This window comes from Ammospiza caudacuta, chromosome 4, assembly GCF_027887145.1.
Source record: "Ammospiza caudacuta isolate bAmmCau1 chromosome 4, bAmmCau1.pri, whole genome shotgun sequence".
NCBI lineage: Eukaryota > Metazoa > Chordata > Aves > Passeriformes > Passerellidae > Ammospiza > Ammospiza caudacuta.
In genome coordinates this window covers 2,885,448-2,900,995 of record NC_080596.1, presented here as the reverse complement: position 1 = coordinate 2,900,995, position 15,548 = coordinate 2,885,448, and the positions used below count along the sequence as shown (strand labels likewise).

Here is a 15,548-nt window from a genome sequence, read left to right as displayed (position 1 = left end):
TCACTAAAGTGTGCTGTCACATTAATTGATCCTGTTGGGACCTTGTCGTATCATGTCACGAGCAGCCTTGCAGGTGGCTGGGATATCCACCCATGCTTCACTGTGTGCTGCTGAGGGGCCCTGGGCTACAATAGTTTGGAGATTGCACTGTACAAAGAAGAACACCTAGGACAGCAGGGACTGAATAACAATGTCTGTGCCTATGTGTTTTTTCTGCAAGTTAGTTTCTTACAAGCAACAAAATAAATTACTAAATTGAGTCCTCAATTTGATACAATTATCAGTCTCCACTGATTAGCAACTTCTCTATGCTATTACCTAAATAAAGTAACAGAATTTATAAACTAGGTAATAGGGCTGCTCGGGCATGCTACTTCTAGTAATAGAGAATTCAACTATAAATCAGAGCATTTCAACTTGATGACACTACAGAGAAATCTATTCAGCTGTAACTGTATTTCATGCCTCTTTCCCTGTGGGTAGTCCAAAGGTGCCCATAAACATTTTATTTATCTTGGAAGTATGCAGTCTCCTCTTCCCTGAAAGTCTCTTGGGGATCATCTTTGCCACTGTATCAATTCACATTCTTTAAAATACTTTTCCTGTGCAAGAGTTGTGGGAAAAATCTCTGGAACTTCTTTGGATCTATACAGCAAATATGTCCAAATTATAATCTATGGGCAAGTTCTTTATGAAAAGTTCCCAATAATTCATGAAAAAGGTCTTGACTATTTTTTCAGAAAACATCCCCAACTGCCTTTTATAAATTATTCATACTATCTGATCCTAGAAGAACACCACATGTGCACACACATAAACTAAGCAAAAAGGAAGGATTACTGGGATGAAAATTTTGTAAATGTTTATTCACAACAGATTACACACAAACGACATATTAGAAATGGATACTAGTAGATAGGTTATATTGTCAACTGTCAAGTTATGCTTTCTCATCTAATTTTTACCAAGACTCATACAGAGTCTACTAGTCCTTTGGGAACTCTGAGAAACAGATGGCCCTACTGATAACCAGTGTGCAAACTACAGATACAAGTGAAGGAATCACATGTTGGGCAAAGTAACTCAGTCATGGTAAAGAGACCCAGCAGACATGTCTCCTTGTGTTTATGATACTCATACTTTAATCCCATCGTGTTACAAAAAGGTCAGAAACTGCATGAAGGAAAACCTTTTTAGAAAAAACAAAAAACACAAAGCAAATTATTTTTCCTTGTATGCGGTAATCTGGGGGAATAGGGAGATCTAAACTTGGGAAAATCCTGCCCTGGCTCAGAATAGGTAGGTAAAAAATTGCCTCATCTACCTTACAAGACTAGATTTACAGTGCTTTTTACAATCAAGTTTCTGCCATTCCAAAGTTTCCCATTATTGACTGCATTATATTCAAGCAAGCTTTGTCTTTTAAAATATTACCTTTCTAAAACAGTACTAAGAACTGCAGGAGGAATAATACAGGGATGAAGGCTGATGTCAAAAAGTTTCTAAATTCAAGAGTAGACATCTTCATCTAATCTAAAAGGGTTTTCAGTCATCACCTACTGCAAGTATACTTAACTAGAAAATGTAATTATTTGCATTGTTTTCCATGACATGTAATACCTCTTAGAAATTTAGAATTATTGTGTTGTTTGGTCACAGTTAACACTCATACATTTCCAACACTTCAGAGGAAGCTGAAAGCAGACTACCTACCTTTGTCTGATAATAATTCTTGCAGCATAGATATCACTTTATCAAACTAAAATGTCTAGCTCTACACTGAGATTGTTTAATATAAACAGTGTAACCCCACAAATACTGTTCTTTTGTTAATTAAGTACAGCTGCAGATCGAGAACAATTTAAACTGTTCCTTTCACTGTGTACTATCTTGCTTGCTTGAAAAGCTCCAGATGGATGCATTTAACATAACGAGACACTCAGAAGAACGTTCCTTGTATCATTCATAAAACTGTACTCGAAATGATCCTCTTCCAACACAAAGGAAGTCTTATTTTCCTCAGCTCTTTACAGCCCCTACTGAGCAAAGCACTTTAACAGACACTTATTTAAATCAATTTATTGAAATTTAGCCATTCTACTGTGTCCTGTTTCCCCTAACGAAGTGTGAAAAAAAGAACAATGTCAAGTCGAAAATGCAATTTGACTCCATCTCCTTAGCACACAACTAATCGTATGGCTCAGGTCCTACATATTCATATTTCTGCCTCAGATAAAGCCACAAAAACACATGAATTTGTTATATATTTTCTCCTCACATTTAACCAGTCCTGCATGCAAAGAAAATCAGAATGCACAGAAGAAGAGAAAAAGAACAGAGGAAAAAACTCCCACTAATCCCAAACAACTTACACTGCATCAGGCTGTTATCTATACTTCAGCAGGCAGTTTTGAGTTCTCTAGCTTCATATAAAAAGTGATGATGTCAAAGTAATGTACAGCAGTAGGATACTATCACAATAATTTTATTCATTTAGTCCTGGCACAGTGGGTATTTCCCTAAATGCATTTGTACCAGCAGCTTATGTATACTTTTTAAAATATTCTAGTGCAGAAGAATCAAGTAGTAAACATTATAATCAAATTATGTATACATAATGACTTCTAAAATCCACTTCTACTCTGCTCACATGTTGTTAAGTAATTAAACTAATTAAAATGGATTTATGGTTTACAAGTCATGAACACTACAGAAATGTCTATAGGATTAACTTTTGAAGTATTTACCTGTGTGTAAGCCTTCGGTGACTAATGCAAACTGCAGTTTGTTGATCCTGTGCAACACAGACCTTATGGCGACTACATTTCATCTTCAAACATGGATCTTTAGCCGGATCTAAAGCTGAAAATAGTTTTAGAAAGTTGTTAACAGTTATCTAGAAAATGAAATTAAGGCGAGAAACACTACACAAAACCCACCCAGTATGTGGAGGGGGTTGGCCGGCTGCTTGTACAGTGCTGGACTGAAAGCAACCAGGAAAAAATACACAGCTGTTGTGTAGCTAAGTACCTGCTATACTCTTTTAACAATTGCCACTCTCTGACTGCAATCTCCAAATAATGCTATTGGCTTGAAAACAGTTTCCCTTAAGTGCTTACTATGACACAACTGGGTTCTTCCTACTCAACATTAAGTGGTGAAAAATGACACCGAATTTACTAAGAAATTATTACTCAGATTTAGTAAACTAAAATACACAGGTGAGTGATTTGTATGACATCTTTAAACATAAATTTTACCTCCTTCTAGGTTTCTATTTCTGCTTTGTGGTTTGTTTTTTGCTTTGCTTTTTTTTTACCCGTCCTTTAGTCATAATCCATACTCATTTTTGAATTACAATTCCAACTACAAACAGTGATTTCTGGCTATAACACTGGAAGAGCCAAATAATGTTGTTTGTTGCTTACCACTAAATTTACATCTTTCTGGAGCAGCCATGCCTACATGGCTATAATATTGAAAATCATCTTCCAATTTAGGCACTCTCAAAGAGACAATCCCCTTCTCCAATCTTCATGGTGTCCTTTCAAGTAATCTAAATATTCCAAAACTGTTTTTTTCACCCCTGTTGGTATCCTTTTTTTAATCAAGTAAGCTATGAACAATCAGAATTCAGTTTTCCTGTGTTCCTCTTCACATTCATCTTCATATTACTGTGCAGTATACAGTTGTGTTTCAGAAACGCTATTTCCCCACTTCTTGCATCTGCTTATAAAATAGCACAGCATCACAAAATATTCTGAGTTGGAAGGGACCCACAAGAACCATCAAGTCCAACTCTTGGCCCTGCACAGGGCATTCCCAACAACCACACCATGTGCCTGACAGCACACATTTGCCTATATATTTTCTGAAAGAAAATTTGTTTCTTCTGTTCTTCACAATCAAAAGTAATCTTTTAACCATATCTCTGTGTGACCTGACAGAGGATATTAACCTAAACCTCCTAACCATGCATGTACCCAAAAAACAAGACCAAGCTGATTATTAGTTGCAGTTTTGATGCATGACATTGTAGTGCTAAGTGTGATTAAATACGGTCTGAGCAGTGACTTTTTCAGGGGTTTCTTTAATAATACATTCAGCTGTGCAAAAACAAATAGATCATATTATCATCAAAGCAGTAAAGTGATGGAATAATTCAATGCAGACAGAAAAGAAGTATTTTGTTAACTGCAGCAAAAGACATATGAAAAGAGGTATTCTTCTTCCACACATTTTTATTTCTACGGCAACTAGCCATATAGCCAGCACACATAATCCAGAATAAATCTGATTACAACAATTCTATACAAATGGGAAGGAACTGCAGCCAAAAAAAATGACTGAACTAGGATTAGAGAGTTGGAGTCAAAATTAAAGACAGCATATCATTCTCCAATTTACTTTAGAATTTAGATTCGATTTAACATCTTCTCTCTGCTTGAAGTCAGGCAGAATGTAATGCCAGTCACTAGTAATCATTTAAGGTACTGGTCCAAGTACCTCTTCCCAGAATGTTCCCTGATGGAGACACTAAGGTAGTAACACTTTGTAATATTGCCTATCTTCAGATAACTCTTCTGCAAAATAGAATAGGCTAATGAAATAAAAAAAAAAAAAAAACCATGAGTAACAGAAATCTGAAATCATATAAGGACCCTTTAATACCAAGTAGGAAACAGGTTCCAGAAAAAGGATCAACAGAGGAGATCTTGTAACCATTCCCACGGAAATGGTTACTTCATTTCTACAGTTCTTGGGAATATGAAGGTATTTTTGGACAATTCCATCAAATTTAGCTAGCCATAAAATATGGTTTTGGCAATATGTTACATTTTGGCAAAACATTATAGGCAGAACCCAACTTAACAAACAAGAGATGGTAATTTCCCACTTTGTCTTTATGACAACATGAAGATGAGTATCAAATGGAAACAAGGACTTTCAGTATTTACTGATATATGTAATATCATCTTTTGCTATTTGCTGACTCAGTGGCTATCATGCCCTGTATGTAACCCTTGATGACCTCAGGTGAGGTACAGACTCACTAAGCAGGGTGAGCAAGCCAGCAGAGCCACCGGTGACGATGGTCACAGGACCATTGTTATATTCAAAAGCCTGATCAGCACTCACAGTCTTGCCCCTGACACAAACTCACATTATCACTCCATGACCCGATGAACTTGTTCTCTGTCAGCTGTGAGCTCCCTGCAGAAGTGTTTTCTCCTCGCCTTACGTGTGACGCACAGCCTCCCTTTTCCTAGTACTTTTTCATGCAACTTTCTTAGTTACTGAACTAAGTTTTACTGATGTAGAAGTCAAAGAAGAATGTATATTCTTGGAAACTTTTTCTTTTTTTAAACAGTAATGGAGAGATCAGATAAAAAAGCACAAATTTTTATAATGTGAAAAACTGAACTAACTGAAGGGTAAATGTCTGCCTGGACTAACAACAAGCCAGAGGATAAAATAAGAGAGAACATAGAAAGAAATTTTGCTAGAAATCATGAAAACCACTATAAGTCTTCCTCTTTTTTCTCTTTGAATGCCAGATGCTCTAGTCAATCCTACACTATAAAGTACAGAGCATCCAAATTAGATTGTGTAACTAATTTTGCCAGCTTTGAAAGGACTAAAGAAAATTAGATATTTACAAAAGCATGGAAATAGCTTTTGTAATATATAAATACCTTTCTCTTGAGCCTGTTTTATTTGATACTTGGAACTGACAAATGAATAATTCTCATGATAAATAAAGGCTAAACCACAAGAAAAACAGTTTTCAAAACCAGGGTCTGAAGTTCTTCATGCCGGGGAATAACTGCACTCCCCTTACAATGCAAGGGCACATGTGACTATGTGTCTGTCTGGATTCTACAAGGAATCATCCTAAATATCTCAAACTACTATGGAAATGCATAAAGTTATTTCAGGAAAAGTATTATTGATTTCCACTAAGCATGTAACTCACATCAAGAAATACATGGCACTAAGTCTTTACTTCTTCAGTCCATCTTCTACCTATCCCTAACAAAAAATTCCTGGCACCCCCCACCTCATTCAGACTATGCAGACTTGCACAGAAAACACTGTGTGTTTTTTTCCATTCCTGCCAAAATAAGCAGCTTTGAAAAAGTACAATATTCACACCAAAATCATCACAAGCATCAAAATCCCCCAGTGGGATGTAACCCTCACACAGCTATTGTCTTCAACACGATCAGGTATCAATCCACATTTTTACCCAATCAATATTTACTAAAATATCATCCTATTTATGAAAATTGGAGGCTTCCCCTCCTATCCCCATAACTGAAGTGAAAACATCAGTTGTACAGCACAATTACACTGCTATTGAAAACAGGTAAAGGTTTGCACTATGAAGAGGAGACTCTAGACATAAGAAATATGTTTATGCAAGTCTTGTCAGAAATCATCTCTTGAATACTGTATCAGCTGACTTCCCACAATGTCACATACAATCAGCTTCTAAAGATGCAGGTCTGATATGAGCTTGAACAACTTGATAACGTTCAGCTTTACACAGCTTCTAATATTCAGAAAAGTGTACTTGCTATGGGTCACTTGTCTGCATGCCTACTTTACGTTTGTCTGTGCATCTGGCTACAATACCATGAAATGTCATGTTACCTAAATTTCAACAAGCAGAAAAATATCACTGTCACAAAAAGCATATCAAAAGTATAAAATGGTTTTTATCATCTACTATTTCTCTAAGAACTTGCATTGTAAATGACAAGTAAGTCACTCTGCTGTTAGGAACTTCTGCCGATTTTTATAGATTAGTACGGATTTGTTCCTCTCACATGATAAGAACGCAATTAGTATCTGAAAACTTAATTGAATTATTACTAATAGATCTATTTATTTATAATTCAAATTTGGCAAAGCAATTAAGAAAAGCTTCCTATCATCCCTTCTGTAAGCTAGTTTACAGCTGGCACTCCCCAAAACCGACATTACTCAGAACATCCTTTTTATAGGGAATATAATAGGAAATAAAGACTAGCAAGCCATAACATAAGAATATTTTTAATGGTAGCACTTTGGCAGAAACCAGAGTAAATGGTTTCTGCCAATGACTATTAGAATGCACAATCTTTTAAGAGCATCCTAACACGTCCCATACTTTCCACTCCCAAGTAAAATGAAAGGTGAAAAAAGGTTAAGGACAAAGTCTTAAACTTAATAGACTTGAAGTCTTCAAATGTTCTGATTGATTTCTGATGGGCAAAATAGAAGCAACTACGTATTTTGTTTCCAAATTTACCAAAACTTCAGCTATGTTTTGTGCACCCCACTACTTTAAAAGGCAAGTCTTGACTTCTTTACAAAGTTTTCATATTTGACAATGCAAGGAGGAAAAATTAAGTAAATTTTAAAAAACAATTAAATTATCTAAAAGTTTTAAATAAAATATTAATAATCAGGTCAAATGCCTAGTTATAACCCAAGGCAGACAGAGCCATAGAAGGGAATGACTCATATTGCCTCCTTTGATAAATCACACAATTCCTGAAGGTACCTGAACACCATGAATATCTTCACTTCTCCATTTTGAAAGATGACAATTTCTCACCTGCTATAGAATGATTTCTCACTGACAAGTGTTGTGGGTCTAGATAATTGCAGAATCCCAGCACCACAATTTCCAGTAACAGTAAAGAGGAGAGCAAGGCAGAGCACATAAATGCTCAGTTGATACTGCCAGCTAACACAGCCCAGATAAATGCTTAAAATAAAATTAATAGTGGTAATGGTTATCTTTTCCCTAAATTATACAGTGATCAGCATTCAAAATTTGCATGTGCACACATAGACCCTCCTCACTCATACGTGGTTTGAATCCACACTGCTGTGGATTCTTAACAAGAAAAGCCCATCTTACTATGCAACATATCTACTGAGAAACAACACCTTTTAACTTCAACATGAAAATTAATCACTGTGCAGCTACAAATCTGAAATTTATTAAAAAAATGAGAGAACAAACAAGAAATAGCCTACCTCAGTAACTTGATAAGAACGTTCTGAAAAAGAAGAATCTCAAATTTTTGTTTCTTTTCCCAGAGACTATATTTGCCATGTAAAATTCACTGCATAGCATAAAAAGCATAATGGCTAACTACAGCTGGATGTTCACAGGAGCCACCTTCCTGAACACTAGTTCCATCTGGACATATGAATGTACAACATCAGTAAGAAGGCTAGAGTGTCTACAACTTCAGTAAGAGGGCTAGAGTGGAAGTTTTTTCTGTAGGTGGCCAAAGAAATAATTAAAAGCTTAGATTCAAATCCCTGAACATCATTGGTTGTGTAGTCTGGTTTCTAACTTGTGAGCAAGCTCTTCAAAAATTACAGTGGCTGTGTGTATGGAGGTGGCTTCTACACAAGAAATTCTCCTCTCAAGAGTGCTCAGAAATCTCCATACTGATGACTCCAGGACAATCGTGTAAAGTCTCTATCAGGCTTCTATAAAAAAAAAATCACCCATGTTCCTAACGTTCTATATTAGTAAGCTCTGGGATATGAGCACTGAGTTTCTAGCTGCCCTGCAATGGTTGTAGTTATGCTACAAAAACGTTCTCATAAACAAAGAAACGCCTAGTACCAATTTAAAACCATCTGACACTGGTTATAACCATCTGACACAAAGTACTGTGTGTTTCTATTTTGCTCACTGCTGCAAAAAAAGTTTTTCTAAAACGAACATAAAAACGCCATTACACTGATTCATAACATGGTATTTTAGATACTGATAATATAAGTTTTAAAAAGTGCTAAAAAACTAAAATTGAATCTGCCAGTCTCTGTTCTTCCTCTGGAACAAACCCACTAAAGCTTGATCTCTTTTTCAAAATTTCAAACACTTCACACATTTTCTCTCCATTCCCTTTAAAACAATCATCTTCACTGAGTCACACTTTTTAAGCTACTTGTGCAGCAACTAAATTATAAGAAATTCTCCCCCTCACAAATATCTATGATCTCTGCCTCAAAAACATTCTCCTTTTTTTGTGTTTTGTCTTTTGGGTACTACTTTAAGGTTACAAGAGAATTTGTTACACATAGCTCAAAAAGAGATGGAAATGAGAAATTCCACATAGAGTCAAATGCCCCCCTTATCATTATCTGTGACAATTCAGAAATGATCCTGTTTGTTTAAACTGCCGAAAAACATAGCTATTTTGGGCTCAGACTGGTGTAAGTGACAACAAAATTAGGACAATTATGCTGAGCTTCTTCTATATATAAGGAACTCTCAAATATTCTGCAAAGATATCCAAACCCATTAAGACAAGGAGAAATGCAAGAACACACTTCCCTTGCATACTTTTTAAGTTTTCAACAGCTTTATTAAAGCACTTTTTTATTTTTATATCAAAATGTTCACTTTCTTGATTTGGCAGAAAATAAAGAACACCTTAAGACTACTTGAACATTCACAATAGTGATATTTCACCAGCAAACAGTTAAGCATTATATTATCCTTTCCTAAACACACTAAATCATAATTTAGCGACATGCTGGGTGTGTTAGAACTGGCTTCTGCGTTCTTCAAATAGGGCAACAATGGCAAAGAAACATCTGCAGACCTGTAAGAGCAGAAATGCATCCTTCTGAAAATTCCCCCACCTACTGTCTCACTTGCCAAGACGATTACTCTTGCACAACAAGATGCTATAAAATACAGCGCTGGTGAAGCCACACCTCGAATCCTGTGTTTAGTTTTGGAGTCCTCCATACATTGAGGTGCTGGAGCATGTCCAGAGAAGGGCAACAGAGCTGGGGAAGGGTCTGGATCACAGATCTGATGAGGAACATCTGAAGGAGCTGGGTTGTTTAGCCTGGAGAAAAGGAAGCTCATGGGAGACCCTATCACCCTTTCCAACTCCCTGAAAGGAGACTCCCTTGAGGTGGAAGTTGGTCTTTTCTCACAGCTAATGAATGATAGACAAAGAGGCAAAGGCCTCAAGTTGCACCAGGGTAGTTTTAGACTGGATAGTAGGAAAAAGATTTTTCCCTGAAAAGGTTGCCAAGCACTGGAAGAGGCTGCCGAGGGAAGCAGTGGAGCCACTGTCGCCGGGGGTTGTTAAAAGATGTGTAGATGCAGCACACAGCAACGTGGTTTGGTGGTGGGCTTGGAAGGGCTGGGTTAAAGGTTGGACTCGATGATCTCAGAGGGCTTTTCCAACCTTAATGATTCTATTTTTGGCACTTGGAGAACTCTACTTTCTTGTATTTCATTATGTATTCTTAAGTTACATAGGGAATTTTAATCAATTTCATTTTACTGTAATCAACTTCAGAGTTTAAATTTTTTAAACCAACTAAACAGAATCCAGTAGACTTTTCATATGAAGTATTTAATATATCAGAAATATAAATACATCTGCATTTTGAAGAAGCCTGGAATAACAAAAATGACCAGGAAATGGTAAAATTGAATGATAACCTCCACATAAAATAAATTCTGTAAAAAGTACATCTTAACATTCTTTATATTTGTAATATTAAAGATTAACAAGTTTTTAAATACAAGAAGTTAAATAGGTCAAAAAGGCAACTTCTAATATTTCAGGTTTCATTCTTCTATTCAAGTAAAACTATGTACAACTCATTTTTCTTCTTTACAGTCTTTGCCTACTGTTTGGTTCTTTTAAAGAGCTTTGCTAAACTATTTCTTTTTCCCTCACCATTAAATTGTAATGTTATTTCCAGTTTCATGTTCTTAATACCTACCTCTGTCAGCTGCTTTACATGCCTTCATATTGAAATTCTGTGGCAAATATAAGCAAATTAGGCCTTTCAGAGAGCCTGTAAAGAAGAAGCAGTTCCAGTACACACCAAAATCTTTTCAGGTACACAGTGCTCATGGACTTGACCATTATCTGGGACATGCCAGCAGAGTAGAGAGAAGCTGGATTTCTAAAGAGAGAGATTTGCAGGACTAAATTTTAGCAGGTCTGGAAGCCCAAAGAAACAGTCCCACACACCCCTTTCTCAGCACGCTGCCAGCTCAAGAAGCTCTGGTGCTGTAGCTCTGGACAGTCACTGTCACCCTGCAAACACATTCCCACTTTTCTGATATAACTATCTGTGGGTCTGAATCCACGATTTGGCCATGTTAAAAACAAACAAAGAGAAAAACTTCTTACTTTATCTAATAATAATCCTTGATATGGTGACTCTAAACCTAACATCAGGGCATAAAGCAAAGATGTCAGGACAGCAGGAAATAAGGGCTCAGACTACTACCAAAGGCAACCAAAATCTCTTCTTATGGGCTCAGCGTAGCCTCAATAAAAATCCTTTCTAAAGAATCTTTTAAAAATAGCTAAAAAATTTTGAATCCATTGATGACTCCACAGAAATAAATTCTGAAACAATTTGCAAGCTGTAACCAGAGAAGCAGATGTGCATTTTCCAGTGAACCTGAGCTAGGAGCCAAGTCTGTGAATTGTACAGGACAAGGCACTTTTGTGATGTTACCACAATAGATAAATTGATAAAAGAGAAATAATAAAAGAATCACCTAAACACAGCATCAGATAATTAAGAAAAAGCACCATGAACTGTTCCTCAGACATCTACAAGAGATCTTCCCTGGCAAGGGCTAGCTGATAGCATCATAAAGCAGTGGGAATCTGTTTAACATAAGATTTAGTGTACTTCATTAGTGAGAAGAATTCCCAAACATGCCTAAACACCTGAAACAGGGAACTGTTCACCAGATTAAATACAGCTTAGTCTTACTAGTAAATAAGCATGAAATATTTTAAAAAGCTTTTCAGTTCTGCCCTTTTTGAAATTCAGTGTCCTCTCACAAAGACCATTATTTCTTTAACTGAGACAACATCCTAAAGTACTGTACATTTTAATTGCAAAGCACTGCAACTTATCTTGAAAGTGATGGATATATATTTCTAGTTTAAAAACATCAATAGTTCTACTACAAAAACTAGATATTGAGAGCACATATCAAATGCAGCAAAGTTAATTCTACACAACTGTTTTCAGTCTTCAACTAATGGATCTTCATTAAACTGCCTTATGACTTTCCAGGGCTTGCAAATGAGTGAATAAAATTATTTTATTTAATATGACTCTAAATTATTTCAGTTCACAGTACAAAAATGTATTTGCAAATTATAGCATTTGCATATATTTGGATATCCTTAGTTACCCAAATTATTACAGAACTAGGTAGATGAAATACATAGAGCTAAAAGGCAAAAATTAAACTAGTATAAGTAAAATAGTTTCAAAATATGGTTTTGTTGTACAACAGTATCTACAAAATTCCTCCTGTAAACAGGCATCTAATATAACCTGATACTACAAAAGCCAAAAATAATTCAATTGAATGGTCTACACGAAATTTCATAAATACATCTATGAACCAACCATACCTTCAGGGTCTTCAACCTCCACAGAAAATGTCATGTTGCATTTTTTCAATTACATGAATATACTCCACTTTTCCTCCAAGGTATTTCTATTGAGCAGAGGAAAACATCCTTTCCACTTCACCAAATTACACCAGTGTCTTTGTGTATGCAATTTCATTCAATAGTTACATCCTCCAAGCTCTGCTAACATCTGTAGTCTAAAAATAAAATGTACCAGAAGTATTCTGTATATTTTCATTTGATGTAAAAGTGCTGCATGAAGAAAATGTGTCAGAAAATATTGTATGTGAATAAAACGTTGATAAAGCTACTAAAAGTAGTCAACTTTAGTCCTAAACACAAAACATTCTACTTGCTTTCTAAAACTCCTGAAACAATTAAACCTGCCTTTTAGCAGTAACTAAATATGCTACAAGAACACTCAGATTTATTCCAACAGTAATACATGCCCCACATAATTGTTTATGAACAAGTTACATTATGGTATTTATAGAAATACAAAAACATTTAGAGGCAAACATATAAAATATACAGTGAGAACATTTAAATATGTTTTTTCTAGCTTAAAAAGATAGAAGCAAAAAATAGTTCAATGGGAATAGGTCCTCTTCTTCAAACAAATGCCAGATATTGCTTTAAGAAATGTTGGTGGATTGCAATACAAATCACAGCTGCAAATCAAAGTTTTCTATCTTTAAAAATAGATTTTGTGGCCCAGGAATAAATAACACTACACATTTTCATTGTAAGGGCTACCCTCCTGGTATGCTTGGATATATATTTCCATATAGAAACTCTTATTAATACAAATAGAATTACACAGATCTCTCTACATGAGCAATTTTGACATACTTAACACATCAACATAAGAAGACCTTTCAAAATGTGCTGAAGTAAGGAAGAATGAATTAAAACACTATTCACCAAATCATGAAATAGTTAAAGTTGGAAGGGATCTTAAGTATCACCTAGTTCCAATGCCCCTGTTCACTGCTGGCAGTGAACCCTCCACTAGACCATGCTACTCAGAGCCCATCCAGCCTAGACCTGAACACCTCCAGGCATGGGAAGTTCACAGTGTCTCCGGGCAACTTCTTCCAGTGCCTCATCCCATCTTATGGTAAGGAATTTCTTCCTAATATCCAATTTAAACCTAGCTTCCTCCTGCTTAAGGCTATTACCTCTTTTCCTATCACATGTCCTTGTAAAATGTCCCTTCTCACCAGCTTTCAAGCAGAGCCCTTTAGGGACTGCAAGGGTTATATGCAAGACACTCATTGTTGCTTCAACCACAAATTTTTCTAATATTACAACAAAGTAATATCCCTCACAAGTCAGTTTCCATTCTGGAGGAAGCTCTTGAAACTGAATAAACACTATCTTCACAACATATTTTTATCTTGGTCTCTTGTCTGCAAGTCCTGTCACCATTTCTTCATTGCATTTATTCCGCTGGCACTACCAGACAAGACAGAGCCCCTGAAGCACTTCTCAGAGCAATTAAAAAAAGTACCAATATCCTCAGCAGTTCTAAAATGGCAGCAATACACTGTGAAACAGCATACATGAGGGAGATTATATTGACAGTAAATATTAAGTTCCAATTCCTGGGGAGGGAATGTGTAATGGGAATGTTTGCTGCATTTGCTCACAGTATTCTCTGCCTAAAACTGCTGTCTTGCAGCATTCCCAATGCTCCAGCTGCATTTTGCCTCAAGATAGATCACTTGAACATGACAGACTCCCAAAATTGTTTTTCTAGATCATCTTTTATCTGTTGGATATAAAGAGACATTCAAAATCTTAATAATTTTTTGTCTTGACTCCAAAAGACAAGCATTAGACTGCATACCTGTCTAATAAAACAAAATCTTCCAAACCTCATGTTTTTCCAAGGGAAACTTTAAGCTACTTTGGAGGTTTCTAATGCTCCCATCTCTCTCTAATCAATAAATGTTTGAAAAAATCACAGACATAAAATGATGATTAGGCTGAATTTCTGGTCCTATTTAAATCAGTTATTTGAAGACAGAGAAAATTACAGAAATTAACAGAATTCTGTTAGTGTTCTAGAACAGGAGCACAAATATAATTACTTAAATTTTATCCCACACTAGTACCTAGGAGCAGAATCTTACCTTGATCAAATGGTTTACCCGGACTCCATGTACGAAAATAATCATCCTGGAGGGGGAGAAACAACCTAAATTTAGTAAAAATATAAGTAATCCATGAAAAGCTCACAGTATCATAAAAGACAGAAGAAGCATACCAACCTCTACTTCCTAGAAAAGGCAAGCAGCAAAATAAAATAAAAAAGGAGAGAAAAAGATTACAGTTATCATAATGGGACAAATTACTTATATAGAATAAAACAGTGTAATTCAGAGGCCATTTGCATCACTCATAATAAAAATGCAATTCAAAAATGTTACTTAATAGCCTTTAAAACAGAAAATGTCTTACTCACAGTACTCACACAGGTAATGTTTCTAGCACTGTTTTTAAAATGTTACAGTAGTTTTCCTGTACTTTAACTTCAAAGGTATTGAAAAACTTAACTACATTTTCAATGCATGGTTTTTCAAAAGTAAAGCTTCAAAGTCATCATCAATAAAATTTTAAACAATTTGTGAATTTTGGAAAAATAATTTTCCATGGAGTTTTAACTGCATCAGAAAGATCTTTCATTTAGTCAGTCTAATTATCTCTGTTTTCTATAAATCATCTTTATAAATATAAAATATCTTCCTCGTTATTTCATTAACTGTATTAGGCTTCAATTCCAAGAAGCAAAAACGTAATTAAACTAATTGCTTTCAAGACTATGAGAAATTTTATAACAAATTACAAATTCACAGCCAAGACAATAGATTTACCTGCACATCTCAGATAACAGGTGTCACATAAAAATGGCTGGAATTGTTTATTATTATGTCTTAATCCAACTAACTATTCTCTAGAACAAAATATTTAATAGACTGTACCAAACATTTTAAAGTCTGCATATATTAAACTTAACAAAACGCAGTGGGTGTACTGTCAAATCCAGCAGTTCCATCCCACTTGCTAAAAGATCACTGTAAAGAACTATCAATTTATACAAAC

At 35.6% G+C, this 15,548-nt stretch overlaps 1 protein-coding gene across 4 annotated transcripts in view; it reads right to left on the bottom strand.

Annotated features, from left to right (window-relative positions):
• The window catches only part of SPOCK3 (SPARC (osteonectin), cwcv and kazal like domains proteoglycan 3), a 166,874-nt gene that overhangs the window by 90,038 nt on the left and 61,288 nt on the right, over positions 1–15,548 (bottom strand). For 3 of the 4 annotated variants that reach the window (XM_058803208.1, XM_058803207.1, XM_058803209.1), the window contains exons 2-3: positions 14,579–14,624; positions 2,748–2,862 (exon numbers count right to left, since the gene is read on the bottom strand). In XM_058803208.1, coding sequence (XP_058659191.1) covers positions 2,748–2,862; positions 14,579–14,624 — 161 coding nt within the window. The remainder of the gene's footprint in view (positions 1–2,747; positions 2,863–14,578; positions 14,625–15,548) is intronic. The other variant, XM_058803211.1, reaches the window with a different exon arrangement.